The sequence below is a fragment of the Rhamphochromis longiceps genome, linkage group LG4, assembly GCF_057381845.1.
Source record: "Rhamphochromis longiceps isolate RC_006_pf linkage group LG4, R_longiceps_female_GT1.1, whole genome shotgun sequence".
Taxonomy (NCBI): domain Eukaryota; kingdom Metazoa; phylum Chordata; class Actinopteri; order Cichliformes; family Cichlidae; genus Rhamphochromis; species Rhamphochromis longiceps.
This window is the reverse complement of record NC_140560.1, coordinates 28,718,298-28,736,702: the sequence shown is the minus strand read 5'-3', so window position 1 is coordinate 28,736,702 and position 18,405 is coordinate 28,718,298. Positions and strand designations below refer to the sequence as shown.

General features: G+C 37.2%; 1 protein-coding gene across 1 annotated transcript in view; it reads right to left on the bottom strand.

The window, feature by feature from the left end:
- Positions 1 to 14,791, bottom strand: part of hs3st4 (heparan sulfate (glucosamine) 3-O-sulfotransferase 4) — a 96,969-nt gene extending 82,178 nt beyond the window's left edge. The window contains exon 1 of the mRNA XM_085404358.1: positions 13,549 to 14,791. Within this exon, the coding sequence (XP_085260484.1) occupies positions 13,549 to 14,144 (596 nt within the window). The 5' untranslated portion in view covers positions 14,145 to 14,791. The remainder of the gene's footprint in view (positions 1 to 13,548) is intronic.
- Positions 14,792 to 18,405: the final 3,614 nt, after the last annotated feature.

The following is an 18,405-nucleotide window of genomic DNA, read 5'->3' as shown; positions in this document are numbered from 1 at the left end:
GATTTTAATATTAACAAGTTAGATAGTTTCTTTCAGTTTATATAAAAACATAATAAAACAAAATAATACAGAAACATAAGCATAATAAGTTAGCACCTGATTTTACTTGTATCAACACATACTGAAGAACTTCTATCGGCTGTATGGGCTTCATTATAAACAAAATTTAAAAAAATAAACTAGGGTTCTTTCCCCTAATGTTTTGTGCTCCCTGTACACCCCTGAAACCAAGCTCTTACTTTAGCTACTAATTTGCACAAAAGGAGTTATTACTCCATAAAATAAATAAAAGAAATTGACTTTACCTCTTTAGTAAATGTTCCTTTTTCTTAACCCTTATTTATACACGAGTGTTGAGCCTTTTTTTTTTTTTTTTTTTGTGCTCTGTGTTGTTGACAGTAGTCTAGGTGTAAAAATGTACTATCCATATTCTGTTTTGTTTTGCAATAATAAAGAATAACAGGCCATAGTTTGTATCAAATTAGACAAAATTAAATAAAAAATGATGAACAATATGTTCTTTATAGACAAACAAAAACACCCTTACTCCAATTAGACACAATATATTATGTTGTGATTAAAACATTATGTTGGAACCAAAACATTCAGTTATATAAATTGTTACCAGCTTTGCTGTTTATATTATTAATCATAGAAATGATACAAATACATGTCACAGATTGTGCAAGAGAAGAGTTGGTTTTATGGTTGAGAGCAGGTAAGAGCCTTATTAGAAAAGCAGAACTCGTCAACTTTCTCCTAAATCTCTATTACAAATAATCCAAATTACCCAGGAAAAACAATCACCTCCTGATATAGCTATTAGCAATTAGCATAATCCCTAAAAGCCTCCTTTTGCATTCCATTGGCTTAATCCAAGTCTCAAAGGAGTTTGGCAAATGCCACAGCTTGTGTTAATGACTTCCAATATACCAAACACATACTGCATCAGCAATATGTTTCAACCAAGTTATAAAATCAAAATAATAGTGAGAATATTCTCTCACTATTCAATCCAGCATAGCAACATCTTGACTGTATGTAAGAAGTGTGTTGAGAGCAGTTTACACATCTAATACTCGGCTCATACTTTGTTTCACACTGTGCTAAAATTCGTCTAACGGAATACCCCATGGTGATTTGAGGGAAAGAAAGAGCATGAATAAGTAAACAACATAAAGCGATGAGAAACTTCAAAGGCGGTGGGACAATCACAGCAAACAAGATCCTGGAAGCCAATGAATGTGTTTGTCTTTGTTTGTGACAGTGACTCAGGGGTGTAAACAGAGGAATTAGCTCACACCTCCGGAGTCTCAACACATCACACAGCCATAATTGAATTAAGTCTGTCAGGTCGTTGCTGAACTGTAGATGTTATGAGGAGCACAAGATGCATTTGACTCTAAGGACCACCCCTAGAAACGGTCATTTTTCATTCCCATAAAATACCAAAAATAGTAATTAGTGGGGAAAAAATGGTTTCTAAAAATTATGACATCTATGATTAGCAAACAGGCCAATTTTTATGTTAAGATATTTAATGCATTGTAGCAAACACCTAATGCGTTGCGTTTATCGTCATATGCACTTTCCTTCTTTTCATCCCTCAGCCTATAATACAAAAGAACCCATCAGTTCCCATAGACACATGCTTGAAACATATCTCCAGCGGTTCCTGTATCTTGGCTCTATGTCCATTCCTGTCAAGGTTTTCCTTTTGACTGAACAAATGCATCAGCTTGTGTCTTGAGACCATATCGCTCGCAGCCAATAAGGAGCGTGAGCAGCAAAAGTGCTTCAGGAGATGTGGAAAGGAAAATTGGAATCCTGACAAGTATGATTGACATGCGTATTTGTCCCAAAGGTAGTCTTATTTGCAGAGATTTAAAGACGTCTGTAAACCAGCATTCTGCCGAACAGAGTCATTGTTCCTCCAGACTAGAAGCATATCACGGCAATTCTGTCGCATGCAAATAATCTTTTGGGAGAAATGAATCCCTTTGAGCATAAAATGACTTCAGCTTATACTTTATTTTCAGTCCAAAATAAATAATTTAACAGATGAAGCTATGTCTTTCATTTTCAGACAATCTGTCCATGTTGCGGAACAAACACACAAGCCCAAGTCCTTCCGTCTATCCCAGCAACAGCAGAGGAGAAGGCTGCTGCAAATTGTATCTAGCTGTTTTGATGGACACAAAAAAGTGGATATGAGCCTTTATGGCAAACCATAACCTGGGGCCACTTCATAGCAGTGGAAGGGGAAAAAATGGAGAATTAAAATCTAACCATAAGTAAAATAGAATTCCACTTGAAAGCACTGGAGTGTAGCTACGGCAGAGCAAGAGAAAGAGACAAATGTGTGTGTAAAAGAGGAGGTATGTGCATGAATTCTGAACAGAACCAAAGGCAGGATGAAATTGGCTATACCCATTAACTGCTGAAGAGTTTTTTCGCCCTTCTTCTATATGCAGAAAAGATGAAGCGCTATTACTTCTTCCATAATTCCCATGACACATTACAGATGGCTAGAATAAGATCAAGCCTATCTGTTGTCCTGGAATAAAAGAAGCCTCTATTCAGTCAAAACAAATCACCAGAGGAAAAAAAACCTCTTGAAAGGTAATTCTACACTGAGGTATGTACAGTATGTGTTTATCCACTGTATTAGAATATTTGCTGCAGAAAATATGACACCAGAGAATCATGTTGTAATAGTCGTACTAATTAGCGATTCGGAATAGTTGCAGCTTAGTGCCTGTTCTTTTTGAAATTCAGAGGTCTCACCCGAGGTTAACTAATTCACAACCTGATGATACATGTTGCATAAAATCACACAATAACAGCAAGACGTGTGTTTTGCTTTTAGAACACTGCATTTAGTTAGCGAACATTAACGACACAAAGCCCATCGGAGCATACACAATTTTCACTCTAGCTCTGTTCAGCTCAAAGGTAACAGGAACAGGGGCAGATCTAACGTGGTGGCATGGGGTGGCATGTACCACCTTAAAACAATCCCAGTGCCACCCTAGTTTTGCATTTGTCAGTGTCGTTTATTAAAATTAGCTAGCATTAACACTTTGAGCCTATTCAATTAACACTGGATATAGCCCCCCACCCCCTCACACACACACACACACACACACACACACACACACACAGAGAGAGAGAGAGAGAGAGAGATTATATATTATGCTAATAATCCATGTAACACAAGTTTTCAATTTTTGGTGAAAAATACATCCATTTGTTCATGACAGTGCAGGTTTCTGAAATTTAGGCATGTAACAGTTTGCTTATTTCTTAAAATTAAAGAGTGTGAAACACTATTTCATATTTCAGATTGCGCAGTTACTTGCTGCTACTCTACCTTTACACTCTTATATTCAGCAGCATATTTATAAATTACCAAGGATTGTCCTGTTGCAATAAGAAGTCATTTCCAATACAAAAAGAATGACTTCATCGCTTTGTTGATTCAACAACATAGATTAAAACTCAAGTGTTGTAGACCTATACATTATTGTGTATTAGAGAGACAAAAAAGAAAAGGCTGCTCTTCCCGTTTTTAGGATCCAAAGAGCAAATTTTCTGAGCTATGCAGGATCTGAAGAGATTCTGAAACAAGAAATAAACATGATTGCTCCTGTGGTAACTGGTACCTCAGAGCTCTGTGATCCTTGAGAGTTTAATCAAGTGGAAAGAGGGTGGGCACTGAGAAAGACCTGAGTGAAGCAGTCCTCTGTCTTTACAGCACAGGGGTATGCTGCTAATTAAAAAGTTGAATTCTACAACTGCAGTACTGGCACTGGAGCACTCAGAGGTGCGTCCTTGCGAGTCTTGGCACTGTCTTATCGGGCGTAGGCAGATTATGCCATGTTGGGAATGCGTAGGAGAGGGAAGCATTGCAGCAGCACACAGGCCCAGCTGGAATGGATGGCATCCTGCCTACTCCGGGATCTGGCCCACCGTGCTCTTTCCCATCTCCCCACTGAGTGGAGTCATGGGCTCCCAGTCAGGTGGCAAGAGTCAGGGGCTAAGCTGCCCAAGGAGCAACTGAGAGAGGGAAAGCAGGTCTAAACAAGGGATAAATGCGGGATTTAGACTTTCTGCTGCTTTGCTTGGCCATGGATTCACATCTCCATTACACACCTCCTGTTTCGAATCCTGTCTTATGACCAAAGGTTGCAGGTACACCAATGCCTATTCTGCGTTACACTCTGTTCCTTTGACGTGCCGCAGCAGCTAAATCAGACATTGTACACTGACACTTCTTCCACTGAGTTTAATATTTTTTTAAAAAAAGGATTTTTTTCACAGTGCAGTCCAAAAAATAGATATGTTCCTTTGATAAGATAAGGTGAGGACTGAACGTACTCTATTGTATGACCTTGGATGAGGTAAAGGGATGTAGCTGTGTAGGATTCACTGATTATAGTGCATTTCTTATGAGAAGTTTGTAAAAGTTGAAAACCCCATTCATTTTAAACCTCATAGTAAGTAAAATAATTAATCAATTAATGGAGGATGCTAAAGTACCTGTCCTGTGCAGCAAAGTGTGAATTTGGATTTTGGAGTGGTGGTCGTTTAGTTACCTTGTTTGACAGAATTTCATTTTGCACTTTCACTTGTTTAGGTTTAGGCACCAGAAGCTACATTAAGTTCAGAAAAATATTATAATTTGGAATGAAAGATGAATCTTCACAACATTAATCTTGGATTTAGAAGGATGGAACTTAGCAAGTACATTTTAATGTGATGCATAGTGATGGTGAACAAAAATAGTTTTCAAATTTCTTGGAATAAAACTTACATCTGCTGGGACAATTATAGAGTTGAAAGGTATGCTGATTTGTTTTTTTAGCACAGAGATGGTAAGGTAGGGCCATCTCCCAAAGATTTATGGGTATGTCTCTTTAGCTTTTATTGCAAAGTGTCATTTTAATAACACAGACATATTACAGCTTCCAAATCTTGGAAAAATGTTGGTTCTGGCTCACCGGTAACCAGTTTATCATATGGTTAAATATATTTAAACATTACAGTCATGCAGACCTGTGTTGAGCTGTTGATCCACTCATGTCATCATTTGTAATTTTCATGAACTTTCTTTTAATTTACAAGTTTTATTTATATGCAATTATCTTCAAAGTTGAATGCAAAACCTGTAGAAAACCTTTGAATTACATTTTTCCAATATTTTCCCATATGACTAAAGGATACATTCAACATTTTGATTAGTTATTTTAAGATAAGATAAGATAAGATACCTTTATTAGTCCCACAAGTGGGAAATTTCATGTTAAGGCTGCCGACCTATTGCACGCAATGGCGGCGCCATCTTACCCTCCGACCATACATACATTACACAAAAACATCACATGGGGAAGACAGGTCAGAGAGGTATAACAATGGAAAAAGCACCACATGAGGAAAGATAAGATTTTGTGACTGGGACTGTGAGGAAAACCATTAACTGGCATATACGAGGATTCTTTTATTGTACATCGCAGTATTCAACTTAATCAATTTGTGTTTATCTGTACCTCACATCTAAATTATGTTGTATTACATTATTTTATTATTTATGGGTCAACGAGTCTTACTTTTGGACACATTTCATAGAACAGCTTCATACTTTTCAGGAAATGGATTTCTAGCTGTTTAAAAAGTAATGTGAGGCAGAGCCCACTGGTGGGGCATAGAGCCACTGCAGACTGAGCACAGACGTTCAGAGGAAAAATTTGGCACAAAGCTGAAGGAAATGTGTATATTTTTATTGGGAAATTAAGAAGAATAAATAACATTTTGTTTTTGATTCTCATTTGCAACCTTTATTTGGATAAAATTTGAATGAAATTTAAATATATATTTTTATTGTTAATGAATGATAAACTCTTGAAGTGGGTAGGGCAATAACCCTACACCCTGTGAAGTAGGTCACTCTGACAAATTTGACATCCAGGGTTACAAAGAAAACTCAATATGTAACAGGTTATCCAAACATATGGAGGGTAGACACAGCACATGTACTCATGAGGTGCATGTACTAGCACACAGAGACAGAGCTACTTGAAATTTACCCAGCATCTTTGTTTCAGAGTCATATTGATTTTTGATGAATTTCACATAGGATTTGGCTTGAATCTACTCTGTTGATGTAGCTGTACAGCAGACTCTTATCGAATGTTCACCTTTATACTTAATACAGATAGGCTGCACAAATTTAATATGAGTCTGCAGGCAGAACTGGTGTGCATTTCACTTTTAATTACCTTGAATCTTGGAATTGCTTGCAAATTGCATTCTGGCTTCAACATTTAACATTATTTAATTACATATTTATCACATAATACACAACATAATTGCTCCATATGATGTTCTTTTTTGCAGGCAGAAAGCTATTCTGATTTGTGAAAAGAGTAATCTAACTACTGACTTTGCAGTGTATTCATCAGTGTGGAACAGAATTACACTGAGCCTCAATAGATGAGAAACCTCGTGCTCTCTGCTGTATTATTTGATCTGGATACACATGCTTTTCAAATAGAATTAATCTGAAATGGACAATCTGACATGTTCCAAAATTGTGTTTTTTTTTCCACTGTGTAGTAGGCAGATACTCCTAGTATTAATATTCTATGCACCTTAGATGTTAAAGTTTGGAAAAATATATCTTTTCTATTTTGGAATTTAATATTTTAACTATCTTTAAATTAGAAGCATAATAAAAATTAGACAGCTGTGGGTCAGGTGGTACAGGAGGTCATTGAACAATTGGAAGGTCAGCGGACTGATCTCTAGTTCACGTGCCAAAAAAACCTTGGGCAAGATATTGAACCCCAGATTTTGTAGAAAGAGCTCTGAGTGCTCAACTGAGTAGAAAGGCACTATGTAAGTACTAGTCCATTTACCATTTGTGAGTCCAAAAATGGATAGTTTTCTGCCTTGTTTATTGATACATGAATTTTTGAAGCTTTTTTGACAGCAGTTTAGCATCGTTTTTTTCTTTATAGACTCTTGCTGTGCTTCTCACTCCTCACAAACCCTATTAGTTAACATTAATGTAAACACCATTGTTTGACATTTTGCAAAAGTGACGAAAATACCAAACAGTCAACCTCTCTAATAGGTGCTCATTAAATCAGCGTAAAGTGAATTCCTGCTGAGTGTTTACCCACATCAGACACAAATCTTAATGAATGACTGGTAATCAATTAAATTCTTTAGCACAATTTATGATGCACATATTTTTTTTTCCACTGAAGTACTGTATGCGTGAGCACAGGCAGAGCTGGAGTCAACAGTTGCTGTGTTGGTCACCAAGCATCTAACACTTCCTTTTCCAGCATGGGCGTTTGCACCAGTTGACTCAAGCTCAAGAGAACAGATAAGTTAAATCCTTGTGGTGATGGCTTATCCTCTTTCCTCAGAAATAGAGGCAGCATTAAAAGTGCCAATTGGCTGATGAAAGTCCTCTGTGAGCAGTAATGATGCCACTACATTGCAAATTGCTTGTTCAAGTAAGCTCAAAACACACTGGAGAAACTATCCAAGAGTGCTAAAAACAAGAACGCGGCACCAGTCCCCAATCTGGGACTGTCTATGGAGGTTTATACCAGGCCTACACTAAACTTGGAAACCTAATCGGAATATCACATGTGGTGGGTTTGAAACTAAACTTTTATAGTCTTGAAAAAAACTAAAAACTTCTTTAACCTCAAATCCAGTCAGAAATCTTTTGCAAAAGAAATGCATGCTTATGCTACAATTTTAGAAAGTTAAAAATCTTCTGAAATATACAAAATGTGTGAAATTATCATTTTCCTTCCAAGTTCTCTATAAAAAAAAAAAGCTTAGTTTTGCATTTTGATCCCTCAAGTTTCTCCAGCTGCTAAGGTTTTAGCAATGGGTTACTTTTCTCCAGTATAAATTAGTATAATTGTATGCAAATTAAGCAATCTAAGAGTATGATATGTTACATTATAAATACGGTATTTTATATTGTTTTGCTAAAACATAGACTATAGGACACTAGATAGATATTTCAGAAGGTATTTAGCTCTCCATATGATCTAAATACTGGAATTGGTGATTGAAAATGCATAGAAAACTGCATTAAGTTCATTTTGTTTTTTTCTTTTATGTGTAATTTTAGATTTAAGTGGTTAGGTTATGTACACCATACATACAAACAGAGTTTAAAAAAAATTAACCGTAATTTACAGACTTTTTTATAGCACTATAGTGAATGATTTCATGGTAACACATTGTTAATGTAGTGTGTTTTTTCTGTGTTTTTTTTATTCATAGCCTATTGGTTTGATCAGACACAATGATTAAATAAAAATGTATACCCTTTCAACGTAGATTGACCAACATATATTTTCTATACTTCAACACTTACATCACTAAAGCTATGAAGAGTAAGCAAACCCTAGTGGTTATCAACTTGGAATATCAACTCAAGTTTTGTTTTAAATCTAACCATGCGCTATATGGAAAAAAAAGTCTTGGGCCATACCTCTTAATCTTAGCATTCAGGTGTTTTTAGTCCCTGTGCCACAGGTGTCTAAATCAACCACACAGCAATGCAGTCTGCCTGTATGAGCATTTGTGAAAGAATGGCTCATTTTAAAATGTTTACTGAATCGAGTTTGGCTGTAATAAGATGCCACTGCTGCAACAAGTCAGTTCCAGGAAGATTTTCCCTCCTAGATATTCCACCAACAACTGTAAGTGGTATTATTACAAAGTGAAAGTGTTTAGGAACCAATGCAAATTAGCCACAAAATGGCAAACGACATAAAGTTTAGAGCAGGATCGCCAAGTACTGAGGCGTACAGTGTGTCTCCAGTGCTCTGCTGTCCATGGACAGTATAAAATAAATACAAGCTAATGTGGAAGTGCATTAAACATTCATTCTATTTCTCGGCCACTTGACGGCAATAACTGTGGCTGCAAAAAGACAGCTGGACCTATAGAAGTCATTGTGAAATTAGCTTTCTGTCAAGACCCATGTAGAAACTTTCATGTGGAGTTTGAAGGGTCAGTCACTCATTTTGGACGGAAGTTTTATTTGCTCTAACCATGGTTCAGAGATTAAGGATTACGAAACGGCATGCTCATTGGCTAACAAAATGTAAATCACAAGTCATTAGCCAGTAAGTGTATGGTTCAACTGTGAGACCCTCCCTTTTTCTTGACCACGATTACAGAAGTGTTTATCTCAAGACTTCAAAAAGAGGATATCAGACATCAACAGGTGACATCACGGTAGCTATATTCAATTTTTATACTATGTCTATGCAGCTCGATCAATAACTATTCAATTCAGTTCCTCCGCTGCTTAGCCATAGGCCACAGCTTTGTAGCTGTAATAAGTAGATGGTCCGTTACATTTGTCTATATGAGTGCATTCCTTACATTTCCTACAAAAAAAGCTATTTTCATTCTAAATGAATAAATGCAAAATATATCACTGAGGATGGATACAACTGACTATTGTCTGTCAATTAAAGTACTACATTGCCTAGATGCATTCTTATTGTGTGTAAGAAATGGCAGGGCCTTATTTAGCCCTGCCATTTCTGTCAAGACAAAGGGTCCTTTAACTAAAAAAACTTTTAAAAAAACCCCCGAAAACCGGTGAAAGGCTTACTAAATTCTAATATCAAGGCAAGATACACAAGGCTTTACACTTTTGTTTATGAACTGCTTGAAGCCAGCAGGAAAAAAAAATACAAAATATGTTCCTGCTGAGAACCTATGACTCCCTTTGACTGTGGTTATATCCTTGTTTTTTTTTTACATTTCATTCTGAGTGAAATCATTCCAATTACAAATGTTGTGTCAGCTCTTTTCACAGAATATGGCTTTAATAAGCTCTGGTGTTTACATGCACTGATGCAGAACAGTGTGACATGTATAAAAGTGATGAATATGTTAAGCATCTTTTCTCTTTCACATGTGTTTGATCAGCTCCCTGAAAACGGATATGTATCACTTGTTCAGCACAGCAGTTGCCATTATTGCATTGCTCTTAGCTCTTTAATTATTTACGAGTTTGAATTCAAAGGAAACTCTGCAATGAAGAAGTTCAGCTTGGAAGCTGCTATTTTTGGGACGTGGAGAAGCAGATGTCCCCACACATTTACAACATGATCTGTCCTGTGCGGAAGGAATGCAGCCAGAAAGTAATCACAATCAGTCATTGACACTGGGCATTTTTTTTCTTCGGATCAGTTTATTAAAAGGTTTAAACCAACCTTGTGAAACATCTGGACCTGCTTACTCTGACTTTATGGAGCGTTTTTATTATGCTTGGGTGTTAGAAGCAATTACAATTGGTGTAATGTAAACACATGTATTAGCAACGATTTTGGTAAGATCAGAGATTAATTTGATTCTAATATATATATATATATCTGTTATCAGAACACAGATGTCCAAGAGATTTTCCTGGGATGATAATGTTTCTTTCCAGCAGAGTTTATTGGTCAGTAGATAATGGTTTTCATGTGCATTAACCTGCTGTGTTGAATGTAATATACTCTAGAGTGAGTTACGTGTTTGGCATAAGTTAATATTATGCTCCAACAAGTAAATTACCATTACTGTAGTCCTAAAACTCCACAGTTAAACATCCAAACCTCAAAACTTACTTAGGGTTAGCAAGATTGTGCCTCCAACAGACTCATGTAATTATGCATATGACCTTGTTTTACAACATGCCCTATTCTGTAAGAGTGGTTGTAAAGAAACATTGTATAACAGTTGAAATACCAGAAAAAAATGGCTGTGTACAAGATAACATCTGTAGCAAGAGTTTACTAGAGCTTATATTCATAGATGTACCGCAGAGAAAAATCTTGGAATTTTATCTGTCATTTTTGCATGATATACCAAAAAAGCTAGTGCTACCAGTATTTCCAAACTAAACTAGAGACATGCATTCTGTGTCCTGATCCTGGCATTTTTTTATGTATTTTAATTTCACAAAATTGCATGAAAAAATATCAAAATGCATAGACATCTGTAAATGTAAAATGTACCTGTGCAATGCCATGATATGACATAGGTAGTTAACAAAAACAAGAAAAACACAAACACAATCGCAATTCATTCTAAAGACACTTTAACAACATTTGTAGGATATGTGTAGAAAACCATAAAGCTCTGTTATCTTGTATTTATACCAGCCCTCGGCAGAAAAACACATGGTCAGAAAGTAAGCCCAGGCATTTCATTATGTACTTATAGGATGTCGTCAGACTGATATATTCCTTATAGATCTTCTATCATAGCTGTCAAAATACAGAGCAGGTGTTAGTGAGACAGGCCCAAATTTATGAATTCCATTTTGTGAGATTACTGGTCTCATTCAACTACAGCAATGTCAAACTGTTGCAAACATTAGTATGTGATCATAATTTCACTTCCATTAAGTGCGCATTAGCCAGAGCATTACCGACAGGGAAGAGAGAGGCAATATAATACATCATTTAGTGTTTAGAAACAAACAAACTTTGCCTGAATTAATGTTTAAATCAATGACAAAAGGGTGACTCAACTCATGATTAAAGCATATATCTATTCACTTTGACCATCGAAGCAAGTCAAAATCACACCCTTCTCGATGAAGCCTATCCATCGACGTAAAATATTTCTTGCGTGTTTATTTGTGTCATTTTGAGGTGAATGTTCAAAATGAAATGCCCCTTCAGGAATTATTTAGCCCAGGGGCCCTAAAACACACAAGTGCATTTATTATTATTTATGTGAGCATGTCATCCTCCTGTCTAATGAGCCTTTCACCGTAAGCATAATGAAACAGCTTGCATTAGCACAGGATAAATGAACAGCCTGAGAGCTCCCATGTCTACGCAGTGAGATGAAAGCAGATGTTCCACAACCCAAACACCAGTGTAACAGACTTAGATCTACAGAGGAACAGAAGGGACTTTGAGTCAGTGTCATTCTCATCAGCTCATTGACTCCATTAGAAAATTCCCCTGGTCAAACATCATTATGTGAAAACAACGCCTAACTGAGCCATGACCAACTGACCATGAATGAACTCCTAAATTGATTTTTTTTTCTCCTATAAACACATTAGTGATAAACAGGTTCTTCACTGGCAAATAAACCTGGAGTCAAAGTGAATGTCAACTACCACACATGAAAGGTTGTGTAAATAATTCTCACATAACCGAGAACTGGTTGTAGTGGAAACAAAGAGTGTTTCAAGAAATCAAGCTTTTATGGTACTATTAGTCAAGTAGATGGAAGGACAATAAAAGAAAGCAGTTGCTACAGCAATTCATGGTTTCATTTTATTGGTTTTATGTTTTGACTCATAAAATCAAAATATAAATTGACATATATTTAAATATTTGTGGGATATCTTTATGTAATAAGCAGTATACGTACAAAAAAATACAATCTGACCCTTTTTTTAAAAAACCGGTAACGCTTTTGTGTGCATGGTTGTGACTGTGTACAGAATTGTAACTACATATTTTCACAGTCAAAATGTAAATGTGAAAATTTCTTACAATTTATCAACGATGTATTGTTTATTTATGATAGGCTTTCTTTAATCTTTTTTTTCGTGATGAAACTGAAACACACAAGTGATGTGTGTTTCAGTTTTATTGGTCGATAAAGGGAGACAAATGGAGCCCCAAATTGGCTCTTTCAAAATAAATTAGCTAAATTGTAAAAATAAAAATAAAATGTTGTATAAGATGGATATAAATAACTTAAAAATCTTAAAAATATATGATGATGATCCCCTGTCTAACCTTTAACCTCCTGTGTGACAGCACATCCACTGGTATATGGCAGACACCAGGTGAACAATGTATAACTCTTTGCTATTTTTAATACTATTGTGGGTTTTTAATGGGATTAAATATGTTTTCATTATAAACTCTATGATAAAGCCGGGGAAAGCTTCAAATAAAAACAGTAAAACCACGTCTCGTTTTTGTCTGATAAAAAGTCATAGAACTCACTTAACCCATGTAGTAGAGAAGGAGAAGAATTCAAATTGATTCTTTTAAAGGACAGCATCATGTTTTAGACAAATGTCATAAAGCATGTGTATTACTGGTACAGAAACCACTCTCTAAAGCTGCTCTATTCGATTTTTCCGACACTTTCAGCATGCCGTTGTCTCCAGTGTGTATTTATGAAAAATCGGTATAGAGAATAACAGTGCGACGTTTTTCCTTTTAGGCTCTGCTTTGTAATTTTAGCGTAAGTAAGCTAATGTAGCTGAAAGTGCAGATTGACAAGTGGAAAAGTTTTGCCGTGATGGCTGAAATTATGTTCCGTGAATGGGATTACATGTCATCTATACACGGTCATCTACATACATGTCATTTCTACACGGAAAAATTAATTAACTAATAAAGCATGTACGCCTGCATATATATATATATATATATATATATATATATATATATATATATATATATATATATATATATATGCGTGACCTTCTACAAACAACTGCACGTGATTGAAAAGGTAACTCACCTGTACCAGTCAAGCCCCTTTTCGTAGTTCCTATCAAAGAAATGTGGCTCATTTCCAACTGCTCTGACATCCGGGTGCACCCTGAGAGCCTCCAGCAGGGCTCTGGTTCCCCCTTTCTTCACCCCGATGATAATGGCTTGGGGAAGTTTCTTCTCTCCGTAATCCGAGGTGCAGTTCACCCTGAGTTCGCTGTCCGTGGTGCTGAATTCCTGGTGCTCCCTCTCCAGCGCAGTGGTATGATACGCCGCCGCCGATTTAGTTGGAGACGGCTGAGTCCTAATCCACTCCACTGTCCTTTGTTCGGCCTCGGCATGTTCTTTCGCGATGGATACCGGGGTTGTTCTCTCGGATTCGGTGAATTCAGAAAAGCCCTGGGAAGTGGAATAAAGTTTCTCTCTCAATGTCACAAAAGTTGTCTCCTCTGTCACCAGCCTCCCCTGATACACATAGGTCTCTTGCAGAGGGAACTGCAGCGAGTTGTAGCAGCTCATCAAGCTATAGAACAAGTAGGTGACAGACAGGGAGAGGGTGAACATGAATAAGATTTTCCGGGGCACTTTAGAGGTGAAAACCGAAGTGCTGGACCAAAATGCCATCTCTGATAGCAATGATCCTCTCAAAGAAGTGGTCAGACATGTTTCCACCCCGAGTCTTGCATGGACAAATTCAACAGCAATAATCAGTCACTATCAACGCTGCTCCAGCTAAAAAAGCGTGAAGCTGGACCAAACCACCCTAATCCAACCAAACCGCATATTTATAAGGATAGCTGGAACTAGACCGTAAAAATTCCGAAGGAAAAACAATGCGTCCCTTTTCTCGAGTATCGATTTCTAATTCCAAGGCTGACAAACAATGTCACAATTTATTGGACTGAACTTGCAGATATGAGAGGCTGGAGGTCTGGCGTCCTTCCAAATTAGCAGCCTGACTGGAACTGGGCAGCGTATGATGGACGAAATCCTGGCATTTTGTGAAGAGAAAAAGAAAAAAAGGCAATGAAAACCAGAGTGTTTAAAGTACGCTTCTTCTCTTCAACCGCTCAACCCGAAGTCCAGTCCCGTCTCCCACAAAAGAGTAGATTCCTATCGGTGGAGGCAACCTACAAAGCCACTAAATCTTTCCAACATGAGGCAGTTTGGCGCGCAATCCTTTACGCGTCCCTTTATTTACTTTGCGTAGTAGAAACTCGGTTTCCTTTGTACCAAAGCATCCACACTTCCCACTGACTACAGGATGCTGCTCGCCGTCCTTACGCCTTCTCACATTGGTAGGATACTACGATGTGCGCATCGGCTGGGTGAGCTCATCTGAGCTGAGGCACTACAGAGCCACACAGCACAACTAGTGTGTACACCCACTTTTCCTCTGTCCGTGCACAAGTAGTGCTAGAAACGTCAGATTTCCTAATCTAAGGGAGTTGTGTGGGGGGAAAAAGCTCATCTTTATTCCTTTATAGAACTACTCGTGGAGATATAAAACTCGACACTAGAGTATGCGAGAGCTTATTGCAGTGTGATTTGCTCCATATAAAGTTCACTGTTAAATTCAATATCAGAGAGATTATTTTGATAGAGGTTATTTTTTTACAGAAAGCTCATGTCTGCACCCTGCTGGTTTTTTGCGGCGCATTAATTTACAAAAGAGGAGAGAATGTGTGTATGACGGAGAAAGAAACGGAAACAAAGTTTAACCTGATACATGAGGGGAAACAGATATTTAGCGTTTTTAAATTAACAACGCTGATGGTGAAGTCACATTTCTGAGTGAAAGAATCCAGGCAGAAAACAATCCCGCGTTTTGCATTGTGCTGAGGATGTTGCTTAGGCGTATTATTCACTGAATTTATTATACATGGGCTGCAGACTATAATTACTGATGAGAATATTCAGTAGACCTTAACTTGTACACTTTGTTGCCACAATATGAGGATCTAAAATTGCATGCCACCGAAATGTCTCCCTGTATTAGAGAATCTCATTCATCACACACCTCCAACACACCAGGAGAGCCATCGTCACAATAAGTACTGGGTCACAAACAATTTGCAATGCCTGCTTCTCAGAACAGCGCGCCCCTGCTATATTTAAAGATCTCTGTGTCGTAATAGGAAAAAATATTTCTATGTATATGTTGCTTGACCAGATTTGTCATTTCTAATGCTTGTAGCTGGCTGGGCATGCAAACCAGGGGTGATACCAAGTCATATTATAGTGTCGGTAAAGGATTGCAGTATAGCAAAGGAGCTCTTTAATATTCAGCCAGTGCATTTCCATTAAATAAGAATGAAAAACTGTGATAATGGGAGCTACTATTACACACAAAAATACATGTTACCATGACTAAGGCTTTTGCAGGTGCTGTATTAGTGTAAAGCTGTAATAATTTATACTTTTGTTACAAGGTGATGTTAATTGACATTTGGACAAACAATGTGATTATCAATATGAATAATAATCCCATTGTCATATTAATCAACCTACAAAGCCAAATCTGTAGCTCACCTTGGGTTTAAGAGTTGGTCATTTTGGTTGTTGTGAATGTTTGAGGTCTAAATATTTACTCCTGGTTAGAAAGATACACGTAGTGACTGGTTGACATATTGGGTCATGTATTTATTTCAGCAGTGAGTAGGAAGCAAAAACTCGGAAAGAGAAGAATGAATTTTGTATTGAACTTTGCATCCATAAGATGACCAAGCACATTGTCAGAAACATAGCGGTTATACTATTAACTCTTGGGTGTGTAACTAAGCAACAGCTTGCTATCAATATACATTTATATGAAAAAATCGGAGTTACTCCTTGGAAAATAAACCTCACTTACACAATAGATAGTATCATGAGATTCAATGGGCTATAAGTTGCTGAAATACACACACACAGACACATAAATAAATGTATATGTATATATGTATGTATGTGTGTGTGTGTGTGTGTGTGTGTGTGTGTGTGTGTGTGTGTGTGTGTGTGTGTGTGTGTGTGTGTGTGTGTGTGTGTGTGGGTTTTAGTAATTAAAAAACAAAAAAACAAGTAAACCCACAAAGCAAAACTACATGTAAGCAATGCAGGTGATTGGCTGAGTGGGAAGAAAGTATGAACAAGTGTTTAGAGCACAATGGTTACTAGGTGTTTGGCAGTCAAGAGAGTGTAGGAGAGCTCAATGGGTTTGTTGAAATTGTTGTATTCATAAATTGCCACTCAGAGAATCAGAGAGCTCTCAAACACGAACTGCACCGTTTGTGAATTCCCACTGTTATCAGACCATCTACCTGTCTAAGAGTCACTCTGTCAGAGATTTCTGGGCATGTTCAGAATCTCCATGAAGTAGTTGCAGCAGAATTTTTCTTTGTTAATAACAACACAAGTGAAATGGTATTCAAAAGGAAGCTTCGACTTGCCGCTGATGATAAATGATTATCACACGAGCACATGAGAAAATATATTAAGTCATTTTATCTTCCCTTTGTTGTGTCTGTTATCTGAGCCATTCAGATAATAGTTAAAGACCAAAATATTTATTACAGGAATTAGATTAAAAATAAAGCAAAGCTAAAATGATTTAAATCGGTATAAAGGATGTAATGTGGTTTGTATATCTTGACAACAAATTGTTAAATCTAAAATGTAAAAAAATGACTTTTACACCAGCAACTAATGCCCAGTGCATTTTTTTCCATGGTGTACTGGGGATGCAGCCTAGTTAGCCAAGAGCCAGTTCCTGCAAGACACATCATTTCTATGGTGAATTAATGTGACAACAGAGGCTCTTCTGTGCCTGATTGAGTATCTGAAGTTGCAATACACAGTCTTATGCTGAAACCCCAAAGACTGCAAAATAATTCTTGTGACAACACACACACGAAGCTTCTGTTCTGCCAGTGCAAACTACATCAGGCCTGTGGCACTTTCTCAATATAGTTACAGCTCAGGAGCTGCAGCTCCACCTTTGAGATTTGAGTCTACTAATATGAAATGACTTGATTCTGAACTCTGCCACAGTCTAAGCTTGTCTGGTGGAGCTGAGATGAACGGCTATTGTGGGAAGGTTTTGGCAGACTGTATATGCTCAAACTGTTACGGGGCTCAGTGCAATTAAAGTCAGAGTACTGTGGCCAGCAGAATCACACCCTGCTGTCCGCTGGGGTTCGTACCTGCAAAAATGGTTTATCAGGCTACATTTAGAAAGGAAATGACAAAATGGATTTAAGTGACCATCCTGATAGTGATAAAAGAAAGTAGAAAATACCATAAAAAGAGCAAACTTGCCTTTGGCCTACAAATCAGTAAATCAATATTTGTATGACCTTGTAATTTAATTCTCTCTCTTTCATGGAACCTTTGAATTAATCATAGACTGCAATGTCATGGTGCTGAAGCATAAGCGTGTGCAATCTTGATACAGAAACTTTTGCAGCAATCTACCTTAAGTAGGACTGGTGCAGGTTCAGGAGAATCTCTTGCCTTGTTGTCTTCCTTTAATGCAGATAATAAAATTCATGAGGAAAATGCCCCCGAGTGATCCTTGAAGGCATTTTCCTCATGAATTTCATTGTGGAATCTCTCAGCAGGAAGATTGGAAATATAAAGATTTTGTATGTTCGCCCTAGAGTAGAAAGATTGTTTTAAGGCATGAATTTATTTTATTTTGTTTTTGTTATTACTTTTATTGTTCTTTTTATGTAGAACAACAATTTGAAGCACCAAAGAGTACTATGGGGAAAAAAAAGATTTCCACATTTCCTTATTCAAAAATGACACACTTACAAATCACCTCTTCATTATGCCAGAAACATTAGATTGTCCTTCTTTATTTCTGGGGCCTGGTAAACACATTTGGACAAGTATCACTCAATCA